At 46.5% G+C, this 25,437-nt stretch overlaps 1 protein-coding gene across 3 annotated transcripts in view; it reads left to right on the forward strand.

Moving 5' to 3' along the window:
- Positions 1-17,440, forward strand: part of PAK1 (p21 (RAC1) activated kinase 1) — a 724,626-nt gene extending 707,186 nt beyond the window's left edge. For all 3 annotated transcript variants that reach the window (XM_069639982.1, XM_069639985.1, XM_069639983.1), the window contains exon 16: positions 17,012-17,440. In XM_069639982.1, the coding sequence (XP_069496083.1) occupies positions 17,012-17,098 (87 nt within the window). In that variant the 3' untranslated portion in view covers positions 17,099-17,440. The remainder of the gene's footprint in view (positions 1-17,011) is intronic.
- Positions 17,441-25,437: the final 7,997 nt, after the last annotated feature.

A 25,437-nucleotide genomic window follows, 5' to 3' on the forward strand; every position in this document is an offset into this window, starting at 1 on the left:
GTAAACCTTTTAATGGAATGAAGTGTCCCATCTTGCAGAATAAATCCACAAGAACAAGAATAGTGTTATATCCTGAACAGGGGGGTAAGTCAGTAATAAAATCCAATGACAGGGTGTGCCAGGGCGATGGTGGAATGTCTAACGGTTGAAGAAGACCGGCTGGTCTTTTCATTTGGCCTTTATTTTGGGCGCACACACCACAGGACATCACAAATGATTTTACATCTTTTTGCCAAGAAGGCCACCAGAAATGTCTTTTCACCTTTTCCTCAGTTTTGGAAATGCTGGGGTGTCCCTCTATTAGTGTATCGTGATAACAAGAAACAACTAGCTTTTGTAAATCCGTGTGTGGAAGAAATAATCGTCCTCGGAAATAAGGTAAATCGTTATCTATAGTAAAATCAGATCCCTTTTGAACCCAGTCCTGCAAGTCTGTTGGGTCCAGGAGTTGTTTTACTCTAGTTTGGATATTTTCTAGCGATTGTGAAGAAGTCATACCTAAGATCCTCTGTTCGGGAATTATCGGCACAGGCTCTGAGTTAGTGACTGTGTCCCCCATTCCAATTCGGGATAGAGCATCTGCTTTGCCATTCTTACAGCCAGGACGGTAGGTGATTATGAAATCAAATTCAGCAAAAAACAGAGCCCAACGGAGCTGTTGAGATGACTGAGCCTTGGCGGTTTTCAAGTACTGTAAATTCCGATGGTCGGTGATCACCGTGATGGTATGTCTTGCGCCAAGGAGATAATGTCGCCAGGCCTTAAAAGCAGATTTAATCGCTAACAGTTCTTTGTCCGTGATGGCGTAGTTAATCTCGGGAGCCGAGAATTTTCTGGACCAGAACGCTACGGGATGCATTTGGTTAGTCTCTGCGTCCCTTTGAGAAAGGACAGCTCCCATAGCTAGACTGGATGCGTCGGTTTCGACGATATAAGGGAGATCCGGGTGCGGGTGTTTCAATACGGGTGCAGAAGTAAATTTAGCTTTTAGTTCTTGAAAAGCTTGGTCAGCTTCTTTAGACCATTCAAAACGTTTATTTTTTCTTAAGAATGCAGTGATGGGTTGAACCACCCGTGAAAACTCCGGAATGAACCTGCGATAAAAATTGGCAAAGCCAAGCATGCTTTGAACACATTTTACAGAGCTGGGTGATGGCCATTTGAGGATAGCATCCACTTTTCGTGAGTCCATGTGGACTCCTTTAGGTGTCAAGATAAAACCTAGAAATTCGACTTCTGTGACATGGAAAACACATTTTTCAAGTTTAGCAAATAGTTTGTGTTGGCGCAATTTCTCAGACTGCCCTGACATGGTTTTGATGATCAGATTCTGAAGAGGAGTATACAAGAATGTCATCGATGTATACGATAACACAAACATCGATGAGTTCCCTGAGGACATCGTTCATGAAATATTGGAAGGCAGCCGGTGCATTGCACAGTCCAAAAGGCATAACTTGGTACTCGAACAACCCATATTTAGTGCGGAAGGCAGTTTTACATTCATCGCCTTCTTTGGTTCGCACTAGATGGTAAGCCCTCCGGAGATCTAGCTTGGTGTATATGCAGGCATCTTTCACTTGGTCAAGGAGTTCAGGGATCAAAGGCAAAGGGTATCTGTTTTTAACAGTTATCTGGTTCAGTGCGCGGTAGTCTATACAAGTTCTGAGATCGCCTTCTTTTTTTGGTACGAAGAATAAAGCCGAGGATGCAGGAGACTTAGACGAGCAAATAAAACCACTGGCTAAGTACTGGTCCAGATATTGTCGTAAATGAAGATTCTCGGGCTCGGTAAGGCCATAGATCCTGCTGCAAGGGGGTGTTGCACCGGGTAGTAGATCTATCTGGCAATCGTATGACCTGTGGGGCGGTAGAGTATTGGCCTGTTCCTTTTGGAAGACGTCTTGAAACTCTTGGTACTCTGGCGGTATTTGCAAACTGACAGGAGTTACGGTAGCTAGGCCAATGCTTGTATTTCGTGGATAGCAGGTTTGTACACACTCTGGAAAGGTTATCCTCTTTGCTCGCCATCAATTTGAGGATTGTGTGTTTCCAACCAAGGGATTCCTAGAATTACTTGAAATTGCGGAGCTTTGATTACGTCAAACACCATTGCCTCCCGATGCCCGTCTTGACCCAGCAATGTCACTTCCGTGGTGGAGTGAGTTACCGGCCCAGAGGCGATTTTGGTTCCATCCACAGTGGTGATGACATCTTTATTGGTTTTAGGGCAAAGAGGGAGGTTCATCCTAGAAGTCAATTCACGATCCACGTAGTTTCCTATAGCCCCACTATCAATGTATGCCTTAATTGCATGCAACCGTTCAGGCTGCTTTGGATTTACGAGGACCATTGGCATGGTGAAGTGCGAGGTCAAAGAGTTGGTTTTTAAGCTCGGCAAGCGGACCTCTACGCTTGTCGGGCGTGGTCGTTTCCCGGCTCAGATTCTACAAGATCTTTATCCGTGGCTCCTACCGCCTTTTTGGGCGGTTTTACAGGGCAGTCTCGTAAGAAGTGTCCTGAAGTTCCACAGTAGAGGCACAATTGCATTTGCCGTCTTCTTTCACGCTCCCTTTGGGTCAAAGGTCCCTTGAGTACTCCAATCTGCATAGGTTCAGTAGCATCGACACCCTTGGGGTGAACCTGGGCTTTGGCAAAAACCCGGGTTTCAAACCTGGACCGATCTGCTTTTCTGTTTTGAAGCCTGTGATCCAGTTGGACCACTAAGTCAATATAATCCGAGCAGTCCTGGGGTGGATTTACAACCTGGGCCAAGACATCTTTAAGTTCTCCACGTAGACCTCGATGGAATAGCTTAATTCTCTTATCCTCGGGCCATCTTGTTTCCACAACTAACCTATTGAAGGTTGCAATGTAAGCTAAGAGGTCCAGATTACCCTGTCTTAGAGATAGGAGTTGGTTGTCCAGGGCCTGTCCCTGAGAATGCCTAGCAAAAAGTCTTTCCATACTTGTCTGGAAGGCTTGAAAGTTCTGAAGGATCGGGTCGTCTTGAGTAACCAATGGGATTGACCAATCAGCTGCGCTGACGCTGAGCTAAGAAAGTACAAAGGCTACCTTGGTTTGGTCATTCGGGAAGGCCCCAGGTCTGCAGAGGAAATGCAATCGGCATTGATTCATAAATACTACGAATCTTTTGGGATCTCCAGCAAAACGTTCAGGCGAGGCCAGTGGCACGTTTCCAGGTAGATTGATTTGCACTGGATTAGTTGACGCCACGGGGGTGAAACTACCCCCTGAACTTGGTAGAGGAGTTTGACCAGCTTGACTCTGCAACAGCTGGCGGGCAAGATCATCAGTTCGTTCCTTTGACACAATCAACTCCCTCCTGAGGGCATTCGTCTCCTGGCGAGCGGAATGAACTTCAGCCCGTAATTCCCCTAATAGCTGGGCCAGCTGGTCTCTCGGAAGTTTCCATGGCGCCTGGGTAGGAAGTTATTGGTAGGCTTCGCGTTCTGTAACGCTCACCTGATTCCCACAGAGGCGCCGACCCGTTCTGGACTGCTACAACTTCTTCCACGGTAAAGCGTAGTGCTTGGAAGATGGACTGGACTGGACCCCCACACCTCGTCTGTCTGGCCCGTAGAATAATCCTTCTGTAGATGGGAAAAGGGAGTTAACTGTCTGCTAGATTGTGTGTGAGATTCCCCCTTTTTCCCCTCCTCACCCTCCTCGAACCCTAGCTGTGCCTTCCGCAGACTCTCACCTTAATTTCTGTATGGACGAGCTCTCCATCCTGCTTCTGACGCAGGGGCACGTAGATTTCCAGTTACTTCACTGGATCTCGGATTTGGCGAGGATTCGATGTCTGCTTGCCTTTACCAAAATGCTGCCGTAAGTATATAGTTCAAAAGATCAAGTCTTATTTGTCCCTTGGCCTTTGTTTAATTTTCAGGGACTAGGTGAGGAATCCGTGTGGAGGAATGGATTCGCCGAGGTAAGCTCAGGTGAGTTCTTTTAATGAAGGTGTGCCGTAGTGGTTTGCTCCGACACCTTAATGAGTGCGTCTTATTTCCCCATAGGGGCTGGGGCACGGAAAAGCCAGAAAAGCCGCTCCGACCCGAAAAGGGAACTGAGGTCCCAACAAAATTCAGGTAAGACTTAAGGTGAGTAATCTGTCCTTTTGCAATTAGTTTGTTGCTCACCTTGTTTTGTCCTTTTTCTCCCTAGGTCTTGAATGCGACCGATGTCGCCTATGGGCGCTGAAAAGGTTGCCGGCGCCACGTGAAGGTAAGTGGAAGCGGCGCGGCAGCGTGAGAAGCGGAGCGCTTCTAACTATTGTCTTTCTTTTCCGTAGGTGCTGGGATGCGGCCGATGTCGCCTATGACCGCTGAAGAGCTAGACAGCGCCACGTGAAGGTAAGTGGAAGCGGCGCTGCAGCGAGCGATGGGATGCGTTTCTAACCCTTGACTTTCTTTTGCAGGATCGACGGAGTGAAGAATCCGGATACTGGATGAAGGTAGGTAATGTCCTAATGCTTGCCTTTCTCTCCTTGCACGTGTTCCAGGTGCTGGCGGGCGTGGCAGGAGCCAGGATGCAGGAGCCGACTCGGTGAGCGTCCTGCTGCAGATGCAGAATAACGCGAAGCACGTGTGGCCATCCGGGCGTGGTTTAAATAGCCTTGGAAGAGCTTCAGGTGAGTGTTCTTCCACTGGCCCCACCCGAGTAAGAAAATAGTTCATGAAAGAAAATAGTTCCTCCCCAGCCTTAGTTGGCTTGGAGCTTCAGTCAGCATGGTCTGCCTCGGGTGAGTATGCAGCATGGTCTGCCTCAGGTGAGTTCACCCAAGCATTACCATAAGTTCTGCCATGATGAGCCTGGCGCCCATGGCGCCAGGACAGATGCCTTTTATGAGCCTGGCGCCAAAGGCGCCAGGACAAGGTCCAAAGAGCCCCTATAGGGGTTTGCTGGGTCCTGCTTGGTGAGTATGAAGTCTGCTTCCGGGGACGCTGGGCCTGACCTGGCTCCTCGGGAGCAGGCATCATGACAATTACTCCAAGCACTCCAAGCATTCGAGGTGCAACTGACGAACCAGTCGGTTCAAATTCTGACGGACATCACAACTGCGATGTTCTACATCAACAAACAGGGGGACACACACTCTCCAAGTTGGCACAGAAAAAATGGAAATGGGCACTCAGACGAGGAATATCCCTATCCTCACAACATATTTCAGGGGTACTCATTACTCTAGCAGACTCTCTGAGCAGAGATCCCTTACCAGAGGAACATGGGTGGCAACTAGACTCCGGCGTAGTAGACCAAATCTTCTCTCAATGGGGTTACCCCACAATAGACTTGTTCGCTACAAGAGAAAACAAGTAATTCCCAGACTTCGTGTCCAGCTTCCCCCAGCCAGACTCCAAGGGGAACGCCCTATGGATGAACTGGTCAGGGAAATTTGCTTATGCTTCCCCCCCCCCACTCCATTAATGAGCAGGATAGTGAACAAGATACACAGAGAACAGATGACGCTTATCCTAGTTGCTCCTATGTGGGCGAGACAGCCATGGTATCCACATGTGCACAAACTGGTGATGTGCGATCCCAACAAACTCTCATACCTAACCAATCTGTTAACATGGGGGAACAATAGTATACCCTCTACCACACTCGATTAACTTGGCGGCATGTCTCCTGAAGTCATAGAGTTCGGTCACCTTAAATTACCACAGCGGTGTATGGATATCCGCAAGGAGGTAAGGAAACCTAACACTAAACACTGTTTTTTCGACAAATGGAGAAGATTCGTAGTTTGGTGCCATTCCAAACAGATAAACCCCATACAATGTACTCCTTCACACATTCTCTACTATATGCTCCACTTGTTAGACTCAGGGTTAGTATTCAACTCTATAAAGGTCCACCCTGCGTCTTTATCAGCTTATACCACCTCTCAAAGCAAGGTATTGTGGTGGAAGATTCCAGTCATTAAGGCATTCATGGAGGGAGTCAAGAGACTCCACCCTCCTATTTCAAACCCACCAACAGGATGGGATTTCAATGTAGTGCTAGCAAAGCTCATGGGTGGGCCCCCATTCGAGCCTATGCATAAGTCGAGCTTTAAACACCTGACATACAAGACTGCCCTCTTAGTGGCTATCACTTCCATAAGAAGAGTTGGTGAATTGCAAGCATTGTCCGTGCAGGACCCTTTCTTTATCATCCATAAAGATAAATTGGTGTTATGTAATCATCCGAGGTTCTCCCCGAAATTCATTTCCAAATTTCATGTGCACCAATCTATTGAGCTTCCGTCTTTCTTTCAGAGACCAACTAGCTCAGCTGAGGTAAAACTCCACACACTGGATGTGAGGAGCCCGGTCCTTTACCACGTAAAGAAGACAAGACTGCTTAAGAAAACAAATCAACTGTTTGTCTCCATAGCACCAGGCAGAGAAGGAGACAGCATTTCTAAAAATGCCATCTCCAGATGGATAGTAAGATGTATCTAATTGAGCTATTCATTATCAAACAAAACTCTGCCTTTCACACCAAGAGCTCACTCCACAAGGAGCACTGGAGCTACTCTGGCCTGTATCACAAATGTCGCCTTAGACAGCATTTGCAAAGCAGCTACATGGAGCTCAGTACACACCTTTACTCGGCACTACTGCATTTACACACATTCCAAGACAGATACACAGGTGGGACAAGTGGTTCTGAAACATCTATCAGCTTCTACTCTTATCATGACCCACCACCTCCTAACACTGCTCGCTAATCTATGCATAGCATGTGATCTAAGCAGATTCCACAAGCCTCAGAAGGGATAGATCACTCACCGTTATCGTATTTCTGATGCTTGTATCTGCTTAGATTCACATGCACCCGCCCTTCCTCCCCTGAGAGAAGGTGCATAGATGTTTGAGCTTTCTGACTATATCTGCTTGGATACAACTGTACTCCCACTACACTTCATGCATCCTCATGTCCTCATGTCAGAACAAAACAATCTGAGGGACCTTGACGCGTGAAGGACCATGGGCACAGTGCACGTCACACTAGGGATAGTATTACTGGCATGCCCTGTCGACATCCCTTTTCGCGTTTCGAAAACAACTGTAATACTCTGCAGCTTCCACTAGATGTGGGCCTGTGCATAGCATGTGAATCTAAGCAGATACAAGCATCAGAAATACGATTACGGTGAGTAATGTATCCCATATAAAACACACGTGCCAACCTTGAATCTGTATTTCTGTGAGGTTCCAATACATCTGAAATTCAAAACTGCAATGTTCAGGCCGTGGGTCTGTGTCACTGTTCTCATTTTAGGCTGTTCCTGGTATGGACATTGTGGAAGAAGTAGCTGCCTTTTTGTCCCATGAATGGCCCTAAAGCACCAAGCCAATAAGTAGCTTCTCCCACATTTTTCCGCTCTTTTCTGAGCTTGCTTAGTGAAGATTTTGAAAGATGGTTTTCTGTTGTGGAGATATTGCAACAATTGCTCACCTAACATGGAAGCACTTACTAAACAAAAATAGAAAGAACTCCTGTTAGGTGAAAACCTGATGCTCAAATGCAAACCATCCCTAAATATTAGAACATATACTCCTATATCGCAAGATCATTACATAAAAACATGTGTAATGCTTATGTTACATAATTACAATTCATCCAATATAAAATCCTACTTCCTCTAATTCCATTTCAATTTAACAAGTTTCCCTGTGGCCATTACGCCAATCCATACATGATAAAGTGCAATGATTTATTGTCTGTGTTTAGGCAGGAACACCAAAAAGTGTCCCTTTTGATATTGTCCAGGTTCGCGACAAAAGGTCCCAGCAGTGTCATATATAAAGGGCCATGTGCCAAACACCCTGTAAGTACATGGCGGGTGGTTTCCATTTGATCAACTTTGCCACATAAGCGACTAATCCCGTCATCCTTACCAATGGCATATTCTGAACCAATAGATTCAAATACTGGTCGTTTATTCACACAACATTAATAGGAATCTTCGCATCACAGGAGAATGACATATTTTAAGATAACTCTGTGGTTTCTTTAATTGATGTTTTAGATTCTCAATGATAGCTTTTCAGAGTCGCGCCAAATGATTGTAATTGGCGATCCAATCCCATCTATCTAATTCAGCAGCAGACTTGCTCCTTTGTATGTGGAAATCTTCTTCCCAGTTAGGTTGCCATTCTATTGCCTTAAAGATCTCATTCACCAAAATAGTGAATTTGCTTTTGGCGTTGGTACTTATTTATGTTCCCAATAATTGTAAAAGAGGACAGACCGGGCTTAGTATTCATTTTATATATAATAGACGTTGCAAATATAATGGACTTCGGCTTTTCAGGACCATTGCAGACAGGGAAGTGATACCCAGCTCCTGCCTAATGATATCAATAGGCACGCTAGGGCCTAATTCAAAAATTCTGTGCCAAAAATGTTCCCTCTATGATCCTTAACCATGACATGGCATCCATACTCCAGGTCTCAAGCCCATAAAGTATGGAAGAACAAAAACTCTGTACAATGCCAGAAGGCCATGTAGGCTATAGACAGATGCTTCTCTTGCACACCTTGATATATTTGTTAGTACTATAGCTTTATGCTTTTCCCCCCAATAATTGCAGAATAGTCACATCGCGTTATCTATATTTCCCAGTCCCCACCATCCTAGGAATAGTGGTCTGTTTATAGGCAAAACACATTACTTTGGTTTTCTCAGTGTATTATCAACCCATGAGTGTCTGCAATTCTAGTAAAGGTCTCTTTAGACCTGAAAATGTATGGTTGCATAGAACCAAATCGTTAGCATATGACAGACATGGTACCTTTTCGCCCCTGCAATGTTCGGAGGACAGATGTTAATGCGCTGCAGACATACAGGTAGATCTGATATATTTATACTGAACAGCAGTGATGCTATGACACATCCCTGCTTAACACCTCTGTGATTCCATAGGTCGCGGCACAGCGCCCCTGCTGTCCAATTTAACCTGAAGGGATGGTGTTCTCATGTAGGCCACTTACAGCAGACAGAATATCTTTTGGGTACTTCAGAACTTCCATCTTTTGCCTCAGTTTTCCTCGGTCAACTGTATCAAATGCGGCCCGAAAGTCAATCATAGCAACATGTAAGCCAGGCTTGCCTTTAGTTCTTGCTGCCCTGGTAAAGATGTCAAAAAGCAACTGATAGTGGGCCTGTCCTGGACCCAGAGCCTGCCCTGGACCCCATTTGGAACTTGCCCAACACCCTAGAGGTTTGTATCCACTTTTCCAAACCATACAGTACAAGAGAGGCAAAATCTTACCCGAGACATCCAGCATCACCAGTAGCCTAAAATTCTCAGGCAAAGATCTCTTGCCGCTCTTGTAAATGGGAACCAACAGGAATCTACGTCTCGCGAGAAGTTTTCAATGCCGCATTTGAGCAACCATTAGGCCCAGGGGCTCTAGAATAATTTAACCTACGAATTATCTCAATATCGTCGTGATCAAAGACAATATTGAATTTTCCGCTAGAAATATTTTCTACTGAAATTGAAGTATTGATGGAATCAAATGTATCACCAATATAGTTTGCCCAGTCTTGCTCCCCTATGCAGCAGGTGTTTATATGAATCCATTCTTTATCAAGTTTCAGTCCATGTAAGCTCAATTCATGGTTTGATATGTTCTCCTCTATAGCTTTTCAGTATTTTTTAATTCCATATATATAATTCTTTGTTATATTTTTCAATTCCATTGCCAATTTATTTCTATTTATTTACCAATTCTTAGTTGTTCACTCTATCCATGTAACTTCTTTTGCATCATCAGTATTTGTTTACAATGATCTCTGTATCCCTGACACGTCTTCTGCAATGATTGCAGCTTTTCAGGAGGATATGTAGTCCTTGTTTATATTGAGCTTGTATAGAAAATATATGCACCTTGATTTGATGTGTCCTATTTTCAGTATTGGACTTGGAATATAGTCCTTAAGGAATAATTAATTTGTGATGAGTTCTTGGACGTATTGAATCCAGTAGACTAGAGTGTCTGTCTTTAAATATAGTGCCTAATTCGCACTCATGAAGACGCCAAAACAAAAATACTTTGCCATACAGTAAGTTTGTTAATTATATTCATGTACTGCATATATAACCCAGTGCTTTTTTATTCCCTTTTTTTCTAAAAGGGGTTCCCCGTGTACAAGCTGCACTGAACACCATTTTTCTTGCCTGCGAGTTAGTTTTGGAGCACAGTCATGTTTTACACCCATTCTCTCACTTTGGGTAGTTGATCTGTGGGCGCACAGTTGTTCAGATTGTTGCCTTTCAACGTGAGATTCCCTCCCAGCCATCAGTCCCCTAAAGTGGCCGCCTAGTGGCACAAAGCTCTGTACAAGCAACTAAGCGGGCGATAGCCATGTGTACCAACCAAAGCGCAATAAATTACTATAACCGAAGGGTGACAGACTATCACTCCATCACTGCGTAGAGACAGACATATGGCCCTTCTCTCCCTATCTACCTAGCATGTTTCTAGTACATCCACCTCTGCCTTTTACACAACCTAATGAACTCAGGCGGCATAGGTCGATCAGGCAGTTTTCTCACTATAGATGGCTATGTATTACTATACTCTGATAGCCTAGTACAGAGTCCCTGCTCCACCGTGAACTAAAATAATCTAGCGTGGCATGACATAGAGCAAACTCTTATGGAGGTCGACCTTGGGAGCAATGTACACACATTAGGGCAAATAAGCCACCAGACTTCTTGGATTGCTTGAGAATACGCTCAAGCCCTTCGTGCATCCAGCATTACATTGCGTATGAGCTTACATTTGTCCACATTTTCCTTGGGAGCACAACCGAATTAACAAAACACTTTAGGACACATCCGCCTCCTCCCTTTTGCAGAACTATTGTCCACCCAACGGGACAGCCAGGCCTATCATAAAACATTCTTCCCCACTTCATCCCTTCCTGTGCTTGTAGCATCTCATTAGGGCTTTCCCATCCTCTTACCTTTTCTCTCGCTCATTCTCACCTTTCGCTTGCTCTCCCCCCTCCAATTTACCAAGGTCTGAATAACTCTAGCAGGGGCACAGTACACAGCTCCCCGGACAAGCCTAGGAACTCTGATACTACTACGGCGGAGACTTGCAGCAGTATAGAAATAGATTAATTCTGCAAACTTATTTGTCCCTTGCGGCTGGCAACTCAAATGTTTGGAGGTTATTATATGTCCCTTTCCGGGCTGGATCTAGGCCTGATGTTACAGGTGTCTCTGTTATAATGGGTATTGGATGGTACACCAGTGTGAAGAACACTGTTTCAGATCTTCTGGGAAAATGTGGATGATGCCTGACACAGCATCATGAAGATCAATGTTGCATATCTCTTTGCAGCGGTTCTCATTTGAGAAGAGACGTGTCTTGATGCCTTCCCTGAATAGCATTAATGATTGGAAAGAGCGGCGGCTGATGGTTAAGCTAGTTCCAAATATGCTGGCCACTTATGAAAAAATTGTCACCCCTGTTTATGGCTTGGACCGTTGGCCGGCTTGTAGGTTGCAGTATGATCCGAGTAGTCGCATAGAGTATTGGGGATCTTAGTTTGTGTTCAGCTGAATGTGGAGCTGTAGCTCTTTTTCTAGGCCATGTGGAGTGCTTTTGAGTTTTCTCTGGCATGCTCAGAGATCCAGTGAAGGCTTTCCCTGCTGGAATACACTAACATTTGAAATTGTAGATGAAGTACATTGCTGTGTTAGTAACTGATTTATGCCTGTATCTTTAGGTCAGGAGCTCCTACCCCTGACTTCATTAGGAGGATTTTCTGTTTTCCAGCAGATGACAAAAGCAACTGCCACTGAGAGGTTGTTCCTGGGTGTAGACGGCAGGTCTACCTTAAGTGTTTGAATTGTGCACATCCTAGATGAATCTCCGGTTTCAGAGCAGTTTCTTTGGTGTGGGATGACACTTCACTGAAGAATGTAGGTGCAAGGTAGAGAGCTTCCAAACTTTTAAGCTGATGCCAGAGGCCAACACGCTGTTTTTGAGACAATGAGCTTAAGGCACATCCATGCCTCCCTTGCTTTGAGGTATTTGGAGATGACAGGGTCATCTTTACCAGTCAGGCGATCATATAGTTTTGTATCGTCAGTGTTATCGTTGGTGCTCTCTGAGCAGGTATTTGCATTCATCTCAGCATGGATTGGTCATGCAATAGGGGGACCTCCTTGAGCTATCATTGGAGCATGATTTTAGAGGGAGTTAGGGTACTCCTTATTTAGGTCGAACACTGTTTAGCAAGTTGGATCTGTTAGTAAGACTATTTGTCTTACTTGTATGTTGGGACTTTTGTTCCAGGCACCTGTATGCCTTTGTGCCCTTTTTTGGCTGCGCAGGAATAAATGAATTAAAGTAAAGTACTGTTATTCTTTTCAAAAGAAACCTTGGGCTGGGGCATGTACAGTATTTTTAACCATGTAAGACGGGCATATTATGTGCAAGTGGAGCCTTCGAGCATGAGCACATACCAGGTACACCTACACCTGAGATCTAGAGGAAATATTATCTGGCTTCCCTGTCCTAACTGGCATATTCCTTGTGTAGGGATTCAGAAGTATTTTTCTTTGAGATGTCTCTAGACATGTCATTTCTCTTTTTGCACTCTGTTGTCAAAAAAGATCCCTGGATCTTTTAAACGTTATCAAGCATGTCTCTAGTGTTTTGGGTTCTTTATGGTATGTTGGGATATTTTATAAAGTGTACAAATCTTTGTTTTTAAAAACATCTTTAACTGTTAAGGATGGCATTGGAACGTTTTTTCACAGATGATTTAATTTCAATGTTGATGTACTGTTTATTTTCATATAACTCGGATCGATTGAGAATCTAGCAAAGTGATATGATATGGCATTTGTAACGCGCCTATACACAAGTATTTCAAGGCACGACGAGGCAAGGAAGGGGTAACAGAGGGAGGACAGAGACAACGATCTTACTAGGCCAAGTGACATTGAGATTGTGCAAGTGCAGGGGAGGGGGCGGGGGGACAGGGGAAAAGTGCCAGGGGAAAGGTGAGGGGACAGTGGTGTACATGAGACCAAAACAATAACAAGAAGTGCGGCCAGCAGGCGGCAGGTGCAAGGGTAAGTGCAGACAGCAGGTGTCCAAAAGTGCAGGTAGCAGTACTGTAGAGTTACAGATACAGACCCAAGTGCAAGGGTTGCCGGGAGGCAGTGTGGGTGTGCAACTGGGCGGGTAGGGACCTGGGCCCGAAATCAGAGGGTAGCCAGGTGACCAGTGCGGTATCAGACAGGAAATCAGCAGGGGGGAGGAAGAGAGAAAGCAAAAGCAAAGAGGAAGGTCTTGAGGTGCTTTCGGAACCGGAGATGGTTCTCCTCGAGTTTCAGAGAAGCAGGGAGGCTGTTCCAAATACCACCAACTTGTTGCTTGGAGAAGCGACTGACCCTGAGGGAGTTGGAGGTGGAGGAGCGAAGAGCTAGAGTAGGAAGGTATTTACGACAAGAGAGTTGGAGGTATTGAGGCCCTAGGCCCCAGAAGGCCTTGTGGACAATGCAGAGATTTCAGTGCTGGCAAGATACAATCCCTGGGCTTGAGGCCAAGGACAAGTCTTGCAGTCCTGTTCTGGATGAGTTGCAGTGGGTGGAGAGTAGAAGCAGGCATATTTACAAAGGGGCAATTGCAGTAGTGCGGCCTAGAGAGAACCAGAGCTCTAGAGACAGTGAGCTTCTGGGGGAGGGAGAGGAAAGGAAGAATGCCTCTGAGGAGGTGCAGTTGGTAGTTTGACTTCTTAGAGATGTCAGAAATGTGAGGAGAGAAGGAGAGTGTGGAGTCGAAGGTGACCCTGAAGTTCCTAGCCTTACAGGTGGGAGCAGGAAGAGGGCCAAGGGAGGCTGGTCAGAGAGCGACAGGAAAGGAGGGTGCAGGTGTGACGATGAGGAGAATCTGTCTTACTGGCATTAAGGCAGAGATTGTTGGCGGCACACCACTCCTGGATAAAAGACAGTCAGAGATGGGAGAAGGAGAAGAGGTGGCAGAGGGGAGCTTGAAAATGAGCTGAGTGTCATCTGCATAGCACTGAAAGTTGGAGCAGAGAGCGGCAATGCGGTGGGCGAGTGGTGCCAGGTATTGTTGAACAGCTAGGGAGAGAGGTTAGACCCTTGGGGAACACCACAGGTAGAGAGTGAGATAGAGGGCCTGATCGGTGATACCCAGGTTATCACAGACAATTGAGCAGGATGGCATGGTTGACCGTGTCAAAGGCAGAAGAGAGATCGCGTAAGATGAGGACAGAGGGGAGATTAGAATCAAGGTTAGAGAGCAGGTTTTCACGGATGTTCAGGAGAGCTGTTTTCGTGCTTCTGGCTGTTCTGAAGCCAGACTGGTGGTCATGGAGACAACCAACAGATTCAGTGTGAAGATTAAGCTGGGAGATGGGCAGCTTTTCTAGGAGTTCGCCTAGGAAAGGATTGATCGGCTGATAGTTAGCTGGGCAGGAGGGGTCGGCTGATGGTTTCTTAAGAAGAGGGTGCACAAGTGAGGGCTTCAGGGGGGGAAGGGAAGGCTCCAGTGGCGACAGAGTGGTTGCAGATGTCAGACGGCAAGTGCGGACAGAGAGCCGATATTGCCTTAGGAGCAGGTGGCAGGCCAGTTTGTCAGAGGATGCGCAAGAAGCTAGCCATTTCCTCTCAGCCACCCTGCACTTGCGTTTAAGGGTGACGAGGCCAGAGTCATACCAGGGGTTGCACTTGCCTTTGGGCTTCAAGTGGATCCTCATGACCGGGGCAAGAACATCAAGGGTGTCAGATAGAAGAGTGGAGCATGGAAAGGGCTGTGTCAGGATGTGAGTCAGCCAGAGGAGGAGGGGGAGAGAAAGTGGAGGCGAAAGCCTCAACTGACACACACTACATGGGTCGGATGACCGAGAAGGTAGGTGGCAGTGCTGGAATTGGCTTGGCCTGAGGGGCAGAGAGGGAGAGATGGGAGGAAAGGAGAAAGTGATCACTCCAGGAAAGAGGCGTGGTGAGGTGGAGGTCTGAGGAGATCAGAACATCCAGAGTGTGCCCTGCAGAGTGAGTCGCGTCAGAGGGGAGAATAGAAAGAGAGAGAGAGAGTTGCAGAGGTTGCGAAAGAGTTCAGAGGAGGGACGGGAAGCATCCAGGTGGATGTTAGTCTCAAAGAAGGAGGAGTTGAGGGGTTGAGGCCAGGAGGGAGGAGGAGAGGTTTGCCCACTCAGAGAGGAAGGAGGTTATCCGACCAGGTGGCCAATAGATAGTGGCCACGGTAAGAGAGTGGGCAGGAGAGAGAGAGAGCCTGCAGACAAGGCATTCGAAAGAGGACTAGTCCTGCATAGGAATGACAGAGGCAGGAATCCACTCTTGGAAGATAAAGGCTACACCCCCTCCGTAATGTTTGGATCTGGGCGCAGAGAGGATCTTGTAGCCATCAGAGGTGAGTGTCAAAGCTTGTGACAGAGCTGGCCGTGAACCATATCTCGGTGAGACCGAGGACATCAAGATAAAGTCCTCCAGGAGGCAGTAGATGGCGGAGGAGTTGACAGCTGAGCAAGAGTTCAGAGTGGCAATATGGAGAAGGTTGCCATCCTTGAAAGATTTCCGTGGATGGGTATAAATCAGAGGTACGCCCTGTGGAGGTGTAGAAGGAACCAGAGGGGGGGCAGAAGAGGAAGGAGAAGAGGGCAAAGTAACCAAGGAGGAGGCAGAGGGGGAGGCAAGGAAGCCCAAGAAGGGAGAGAAGGGACATCAGGAGAAGAAAGGACATTGATGAGGCGCGGGAAGCGTCTATCAAAGAGGAGAAGGTTGCCCTGAGGGCCTTGGATCAAGACTGTGCCATTTAGGTAAACATTAATGATGATCTTAGAGGAGTGGATGGGGGGCAGGAGGGCTTCCCACCGGGTGCCACCATTAATGGGAGAAGAAGAGAAAGTAGAGAGCACAGAGACCATATGAAGAGTCCATAGGTCTGGCGAGCGAATGACAAAGAGGATGTCAGTGAGAGTCTGTCTGGAGGAAGCACTGGTATAGGTATCAGCGATAGGGAGACATGGGTTGGAGACCAGGATATCCTTTTTGAACTTCTTCCTACCAGTCTTGGTGAGGAGAGCAGGATAGTCAATGGAGAAGCAGTTTGAAAAGATAAGAGAAACGGAGAGCACCATAGAGTAGGTGGGGGAAGAGGAGAGAGAAAGACTGGTGGAGGGGAGACACTAGCGGAGGACACACAGAGGGGTACAAGCAGACGAGACAGAAAGGCACAAAACAATAGTGGATGATTCTAAGTAGACCAGATGGAAGAGCAGGCAAAAAACCAGGCAGTTTTGTAAGCAAATCGGGTTACCAGGGCATCAGGAACAGAGTAATCATTAAAAAGAGAACCTAGAGGAGGGTGGAGCACAGCGGAACAATATACAAAAGAACAAAGCAGCCGACAAATGTAAACCTAGAAGAAGGAAGAATTCAGCAGAACACAAAGCAATACAATGCAAAACAGGGAAGTCAATGAGGAAGAGCAAAGGGGGAGTGTGGGTGCAGGAGGCTGGAGAAAGTGGTGCAAGGCACACACGATAGGGGGTTGCAACGGACCGCAGTCAGGGAGGTGCCGCTTCAAGCGAACCGTGCACACACACACACACACACACGCTGCAGCGCGAGAATATTACTTTTACACGGAGCACCTGTCCTCACCCCAGCACCGGAGAAGTTGGCGTTGCCTGATGATGGTGGGGATGGCCTGTGGGGACAGAGGAAGTAAACATATGTTGGTGCTTGCTTACCTGCTGTCTGGGCAGGGGTTCGGATCCTGGGTCCTCCTGGTCTGAACAGGTCCAAACAGGAATTGCATACAAGTGCTTACAGTGCTCTCTTGTGAAACACTGAACTTGCTCACTAAAGGCCAGTCTGCAGGAAATAACTTTTACACGGAAGGAGGATGCATTATCGTTCAGACTTTAATAACCTTGTTCTCTTTTTTTTTTTTTTTTTTTTTTTCCTAGCACCAGTTCCTGAAAATTGCAAAACCCTTGTCAAGCTTGACACCCTTAATCCACGCAGCAAAGGAGGCAACCAAGAACGGCCATTAGTTAACCAACTCCTGGCAAAGAGACTAAAACTGCTTCCCTTTTGGAGGATAATTTTGCTTCGATAAAGGCCTACAAAGTACATTTCTTTAGATTGAAAAAGGATTCGAGAGAGGAAGAGACACAAACTACTGATCTTAATAATTGAACTATTGAACACCCGCTGTGGGTTAATATTTTGTATGGCTTAGTGAAGTCTTGAAAAAAAGTGTAACTTTGATATGTACAGTGGGAAAGCTGATATTTGTTTTTTGTACATTTTAATGATTTTTTTTAAATAGTTTTTTTAAGCGTTGGCCAAGTCATGTGGAATAAATTAAATTGATTTGTTTTGGGGACTCTCTAGCCTAGCCTGTCTTTGCTTTTTTTTTTTAAAACGCCTTCCTTTGATGATTGCTTAAGTATTGTTGGGACCGGTCAGAGCTTGGAGTAGTTCCTTGAAACCTGTAGGTAATGCAGTATGAAGAGACTAATTCAGTCCTTCAGTCACGCATGGCAATGTCTTAGTTTTGCTTAATTCCTCCATTGCCACCATCAGCTATCTTAAAGTGCCCTGACTATGATGCTCTCTTGGTTTAAATGTGGGACTTTTAGAGATGTGTTGGGCTCAGATTGGCCTTGCAGCCGACAGTGCTATTGCTGGCAGAGTCAAAGTGGATGTTAAGTCAAGGGATCTTGTCAGGCGGGCTGCAGGCAATGCATGTGCGCCAGTGTGTTTTCTGCACTTCACTCAGCTTTTGAGCTCTCCTACTTTCACCTGGTCTGTAAAGTCTATTGTCTCTGCTTGGGCAGCACAGATAAGAAAGCCTGGCATAACCATGGAATCTTCTCTGCCATGCAGAGAAGATTCCATGGTTTTGCTTCCATTACATTGCCTTTTTCTACCAGTCCTCCATTCACCACTGCCCTTGACATTGTTGTGCCATGTCGCCAAGTTGTCCTTGTGGAAGTCAGAGACCTAGGCAAGTCTACCGTGTACTCCACCTGCCTTTTGATTCATGTGCAGCCTTTGTTGAGCCTGCCGGCTAGACTGTGTTCCAACTTGAGCCATCTGAATAACACCACAGGTAACCCATCAAAACGTGGACATAAGGCATCCAGTGTGTGTGGTTGTGTACCTTTGTTAATGCTGATGCCTTTGTTTTTCTCTGCTTCTATGCCAGTGTGGCTATCTGTGTGTATTCATCTGTGTCTATGTCTACCCGTGTTTGCCGGTGTACCTGTGCTCTCTGCAGTTGCGTGTGTGTGTATGGTAATATTGTGACATCATGCCCATTACTACAGCATTGGGCAAACTGTTTAAATATGTGCATTACAGTAGCATTCTTGACATTTGGCAAAGTATATCTATATATATGTATATACAGATATAGATATAAATATATTGTATTTTATATGGCTGTGGCATGCTGCTTTCTGGTTGCCACAGCAACCTTTTACAACTGCAACGCATGATAATGACCGTAGAACTATGTTCAGACAGCAGCAGTACAAGAGCAAGTATCAATGCACCACAGGGTGTTCTGCAGCATCCCACACAAGTCCTATGCAGTAAAAGAGCAAGCAAAATGCACCACACTGTTTGCAGCGTCCCCACAAGCACTGTGCCCCTGATGGTGACTCCTGAGAAAACCTGAAATTGCCCAAAAGGCCTTGAATATGCTGTTCTAATAGGGGGTTAGCTGGTTGGCTCGGAGGACACACTTAAGTAAGGATGTTCCCATTTTCCTTTGTGATGACATGGCATCTCCTAAATTGGTGCTACACTCTGTTGGGAATTCCCTTACAGATACCACAGATTTCTTAACACCTTCTATGCTTCAGTTGCCTACCTTAGGTTGTGCACTTCAACGTCTGAATCGAAAATATTGCTGGTGAGGTTATTAGATCCCTCAGCAGCCTTTGACACGATTGACCATAGGCATTTCCTCACTCGAGCCAGGAGTATTCTAAACTGTTCCAATGTATTTGTGCAGAGGAGAGCATGGCGCGACGCACAGATGGAAACAGCAGCCACAGAGGAGCAGACAGCCAGAGCAAACACATGGGTGCAGACGTGGCTCTGGCCGATGACATCGGTCGGAGCTCACGGATTGGAAAGAGACCCTGGGATTCCCTGGGATGTTCGGGATGTGGTCACACACAGCAGAGCAGGAGGCCGGTTCAGCTTGGTTCTGTGCCCTCTAAGACAGTGAACCTTCGTGAGGAAAGGGTTTCAGGGTTTAAGGCCCTTTTACAAGATTCCCCTTGCCCTCGCACACCCCCTGTGGAAAAGGAAATGGGTTAGATTGGTTAGGGAAAGGCAACCAATCATGTAAGGCGGTGTAACGCTCACCTGATTCCCGTAGAGGCGCCGGTCTTGACTGGGCGTATACCGTATCTGCAAAGGTGATGTGTAACACACGGCTGGCTCTTTGGGCTGGACCTCTGTGCACTGTATGTCTGACTTGAAGGGTAAGATGTCTGTAGATAGAAAATATGGGATTAAGGAACTGGGTTATTGAATGTCTCTCTCTTCTTCCCTTTCTCTTCTCCTGTAGAACCCCAAAGGTTAACGCTCTCACCTTAGGTAAGTGAACGCCGTGCTCTCCATCTGCCTCGGGGCAGGGTGCTGTAACCAGTTTCTTCACTGGATAAGGGAAGCAAGCCTCTTGACTTCAGAGGACTGCTGTCTGTCGTCTACTGCACGAACGGTAAGTTTCGAGTAATTCTAATGTCTTCAAAGTCTTTAGTAATGATGTTTCTTGTTTTGCAGGGTTCCGGCGATGGCGGATGACGGGCTGAAGTGAGTTGAAGATGGAGCCCGTGTGATGAATAGAAGCGCCTGGAAGCACATAAGTAAGCGCTTGTTGTCTGCTTCACGATGCGCTCTAACTGTCTTTTTATTTTGCAGGTATAAGTTCGGAGCGGCTGCAGGGTGCCGGAATACCCACTGGGTTAGATGTGGAAAGGAGTAATGGCACGTGAGTATTAAAGTTCCCCAATGTCTTTAAACGCACCTTGTTTTGTCTTTCAGATGCCGGAATGCAGTGTGAAGACCTCCGGAGCGCACGAAGAGTAGGTAAGCCTTTGTCTTTCAGATGCCGGAATGCAGCGCGAGGCGTTGGTGACAGCCGATGGACCAGGTAAGTGAAGAGCTGTCACTGAACACCGTAATGCTAAGCTGTTCTTTCTTGTCTTTATAGGTGTTGCTGAAGACTGGATTCAGATGCAGAAGACACGATGAACGTTCTGCTGCAGAGGATGCAGAATAACGCAAAGCAAGATTCATCCATCGGGTGGGAGCCTCCTGTAGTGCTTAGGTGTCTCCTTCCACAGCCACGCCTAGGTAAGAAAAGAGTTCCTGCTTTCCAGAAGAGTTCCAGTGTTCTGAATCTAGGGAGTGGCTCCTGCCCCACCCAACAGGAAAAGTAGTTCCAAACAGAAGAGGATCAGAGGCTCAACTGGCAGGCAAGTAAGCAGCATGGTCTGCTGCAGGTAAGTCCACCCAAGCATTATGAGCCCGGCGCTTCCAGCGCTGGGACTGGGCATATTTATGAGCCTGGTGCCACTGGCGCCAGGACTGGGTCCAAAAGGTCCCAATTGGGACTGGTTGGCACTCGGAACCTGGGTTATGGATCTGCTTCCAAGGGAGTTGGGAAAACCTGACCTTTTGGAAGCAGGGATCATGACAGTACCCCCCCTCAAGGCCCCTCCCAAACTGGGCTTCTCTGGGGGTTTTGGTTTGTCAGGAAATGTTCGGTGAAATCTTTTGATTAGGCGAGGAGCGTGGACATATTCAGTAGGTTCCCAGGATCTCTCTTGGGGGCCGTAGCCTTTCCAGTCAATTAGGTAAAATAGTTTAGATTTGGAGATCTTGGAGTCCAGAATGCTTTTGACTTCAAACTCGAGTTCTCCATCAACTAGGATAGGTTTTGGAGATTTAGTTAGTCGGGTTTGAGGTTGCACGGGTTTTAATAGAGAGAGGTGGAAGACCGGATGTATCTTCATGTGCGGGGGCAAGTCCAACTTGACCGCTACTGGGTTTACTATGGTAGTGATGGAATAGGGACCAAGGTATCTTGGGTTGAATGTGCGTGGCCCTTTTAGAGGTAGATATTTGGTGGATAACCAGACTTGATCCCCTACTTGATATTGAGGGGCTTCCTTCCGATGTTGATCTGCTCCTTTCTTGTATTGTTCTTTAGCCCTTTGAAGGTGAGAAACAGCTTCCTTAAAGACTTGGGTGATTGTAGAATGCAGGTAGTCTACTGCTGGTGTTTCAAGATCTTGGAGGGGATCCAACTCCGAGGTTCGAGGGTGACTGCCGTACAAAAGAAAAAACAGGGTTTTCCCAGTTCCTGAATGGACAGAGTTATTGTAGGCATATTCGGCTATCCAAAGGATGTCTTTCCAAGTTTTTTCCGTTTGTTGCAGCATGCAGCGTAAATACTGTTCCAGAGTTTGATTGGTCCTCTCGGTTTGTCCGTCGGTCTGAGCGTGGTGACTGGTCGATAGTCTCACATCAATTTGAGCCGACCGACAGCAACTTCGCCAAAAATAAGAAATAAATTGACTACCTCGATCCGAAATTAGAACCAAAGGAAAACCGTGCAGTCGGACGATGTTTTCGAGAAATTCTCGGGCCAGAGTTGCTGCTGTTGGCAAGCCTTTGAGCGGAATGAAATGCGCCATCTTGGAGAATAAGTCCACGATTACTAGAATCGTATTGTATCCGGAGCATGGAGGTAGATCGGTGATGAAGTCCATAGAAAGCGTATGCCAAGGGCGAGGTGGGATGTCAATAGGGCGTAAGAGGCCTGCTGGTCTTTCCTTTTGACTCTTGTTTTGGGCGCATACTCCACAGGACATTATAAAGTCTCTGATATCTTTTTTCCAAGACGGCCACCAGAAGTAGCGCTTGATCTTTTCTGAGGTCTTGGCCATACCGGGATGTCCTTCCATTAAAGAATCGTGATAACAAGAGATTACTTTTTTCTGTAAATCTGTGCTGGGTAGGTATAATCGTTCTTGGAAATACAATAAGTTGTCCTTTACTGCAAAGTCCTTTCCCTGCAGATGCCAATTCTGTATGTCTGCTGGAGTTACAAGTTGCCTGGCCTTATCCTTAACTTCCTCTATGGATTCTGTGGCGATTACACCCAGAATTCTTTGTTCGGGAATGATTGGTACAGGTTTAGGGTTGATCAAGTGTTCTTCCACTCCCATCCGAGAAAGGGCATCAGCTTTACCGTTCTTTGTACCAGGTCGATAGGTAATTATGAAGTCAAACTCGGCAAAGAATAATGCCCAACGGAGTTGTCTAGAGGATTGGGCTTTTGCGGTTTTCAAATATTGCAGGTTTCGGTGATCCGTAATCACAGTAACGGTGTGTCGGGCCCCCAGCAGATAATGCCGCCAAGCCTTAAAGGCAGACTTGATAGCCAGAAGTTCCTTGTCAGTAATCGTCTAATTGATTTCAGGAGGCGAGAATTTGCGGGACCAAAATGCCACGGGATGCAACTGATTGGATACCGGGTCCTTTTGTGATAGAACTGCCCCCATGGCAAGGCTTGAAGCATCAGTTTCCACGATGTAGGGGAGTTCGGGGCGAGGGTGTTTTAAGATTGGTGCAGAGATAAATTTAGTCTTCAAATCCTGGAAAGCTTGTTCCGCCTCGGTAGACCATTCAAAACGTTTGTTTTTCTTTAACAAGGCAGTGATGGGCTGGACTATTCGAGAGAATTCGGGGATAAACCTGCGGTAACAGTTAGCGAAGCCTAACATGCTTTGCACACCTTTTACGGAGTATGGTGATGGCCATTTGAGAACTGCATCGACCTTCTTTGAATCCATACGCACTCCGCCAGGTGATAATATGAATCCCAAGAATTCAACTTCAGTCACGTTGAAAACACATTTTTCCAACTTAGCGAAAAGTTTGTGTTGACGCAATCTTTCGAGGACCATTTTCACGTGTTTCCGATGTTCAGATTCCGATGAAGAATAAACGAGGATGTCGTCAATGTAAACAACAACACACATCTATGAGCTCTCTGAGGACATCGTTCATAAAATATTGAAAGGCGGCCGGGGCATTGCAAAGTCCGAAGGGCATGACCTGATATTCAAATAGTCCATACTTGGTGCGGAAGGCCGTCTTCCATTCATCGCCCTCTTTTACTCGTACCAAGTGGTAAGCTCCTCTAAGATCCAGCTTTGTATATATGCATGCTTTTCTGACTTGGTCCAGGAGTTCAGGGATCAAAGGTAACGGATATCTATTCTTAACGGTGATCTGGTTCAGGGAGCGATAATCTATACAAGTTCTAAGGTCTCCTTCCTTTTTTGGAACGAAGAACAAAGCTGAAGAAGCAGGGGACTTGGAAGGACGAATAAACCCATTTGCCAGGTATTGATCCAGGTATTGTCGAAGGTGAAGGTTCTCAGGCTCGGTGAGGGCATAAATTCTACTACAAGGAGGAGTAGATCCAGGTATCAGGTCTATCTGGCAGTCATAAGACCTATGAGGAGGTAGAGAGTTAGCCTGATCCTTCCGGAAAACATCTTAGTATTCTAGGTATTCGGGAGGTAACTGGGGAGTCTCTAAAGAAATTGCTGCCAGTGCAACACCAGGTGGAGGGTGACAAGTAGAGAGACATTCTGGAAACTGGACCGTTCTTGCTCGCCAATCGATCAGAGGATTGTGTTTCTCTAACCAAGGTATTCCTAGAATAATCTGAAACTGAGGGGCCTTGATCACATCGAACACGATCTTCTCATGGTGTCCATCTTGACTTACTAGCGTCACCTCTTGAGTGGTATGCATTACTGGCCCGGAGGCTATCTCCGTACCATCCACCGTAGTAATGACGTCCTTTACAACCTTGGGACAAAGAGTTAGATTCATCCTCAAAACCATTTCATGATCCACATAATTGCCGATGGCACCGCTGTCGATGTAAGCTTCAATTGCATGTAATCGATCCGGATTATCAGGGCTAATGAGGACCATAGGTATCGCAAAATGCGAGGTCACGGAACTGGTTTTCACGCTCGGCAAGAGGACCTCTATTCTTGTCGGGCGAGGTCGTTTCCCTGCTCAGAGTTTGTAACTTTGGTAACTGCAGCTCCTACTGCCTTCTTGGCAGGTTTCACCGGACAGTCTCGAAGAAAGTGCCCTGAGTTTCCGCAATAGAGGCATAATTGCAACTGTTTTCTCCTTTCCCGCTCCTTTTGTGTTAGAGGACCTTTCAGACCCCCTATTTGCATGGGTTCCCCGGGGTCTACTCCTTTGGAAGGAGTTGGCGGTTTGGAAAATACTCGAGCATCAAACTTGGAACGATCGGCCTTCCTGTTCTGCAGTCTGTGATCTATTTGAACGACTAAGTCTATATAGTCCGAACAATCTTGTGGGGGATTCACTACTTGGGCTAACACATCTTTGAGCTCTCCACGTAGACCTCTATAAAACAGCGTAATCCTTTTGTCCTCAGGCCATTGAGTTTCCACTATCAGTCTGTTGAAAGACGCAATATAAGCCAAAAGGTCTTGATTACCTTGTCGCAACGAAAGAAGCTCATTGTCTGTAGATAGAAAATATGGGATTAAGGAACTGGGTTATTGAATGTCTCTCTCTTCTTCCCTTTCTCTTCTCCTGTAGAACCCCAAAGGTTAACGCTCTCACCTTAGGTAAGTGAACGCCGTGCTCTCCATCTGCCTCGGGGCAGGGTGCTGTAACCAGTTTCTTCACTGGATAAGGGAAGCAAGCCTCTTGACTTCAGAGGACTGCTGTCTGTCGTCTACTGCACGAACGGTAAGTTTCGAGTAATTCTAATGTCTTCAAAGTCTTTAGTAATGATGTTTCTTGTTTTGCAGGGTTCCGGCGATGCCGGATGACGGGCTGAAGTGAGTTGAAGATGGAGCCCGTGTGATGAATAGAAGCGCCTGGAAGCACATAAGTAAGCGCTTGTTGCCTGCTTCACGATGCGCTCTAACTGTCTTTTTATTTTGCAGGTATAAGTTCGGAGCGGCTGCAGGGTGCCGGAATACCCACTGGGTTAGATGTGGAAAGGAGTAATGGCACGTGAGTATTAAAGTTCCCCAATGTCTTTAAACGCACCTTGTTTTGTCTTTCAGATGCGGGATGCAGCGCCGAAGGCCTCCGGAGCGTGCGAAGAGTTGGTAAGCTTTTGTCTTTCAGATGCCGGAATGCAGTGTGAAGACCTCCGGAGCGCACGAAGAGTAGGTAAGCCTTTGTCTTTCAGATGCCGGAATGCAGCGCGAGGCGTTGGTGACAGCCGATGGACCAGGTAAGTGAAGAGCTGTCACTGAAGACCGTAATGCTAACCTGTTCTTTCTTG

This window comes from Ambystoma mexicanum, chromosome 7q (genome assembly GCF_040938575.1).
Source record: "Ambystoma mexicanum isolate Mex_15411 chromosome 7q, UKY_AmexF1_1, whole genome shotgun sequence".
Classification (NCBI taxonomy): domain Eukaryota; kingdom Metazoa; phylum Chordata; class Amphibia; order Caudata; family Ambystomatidae; genus Ambystoma; species Ambystoma mexicanum.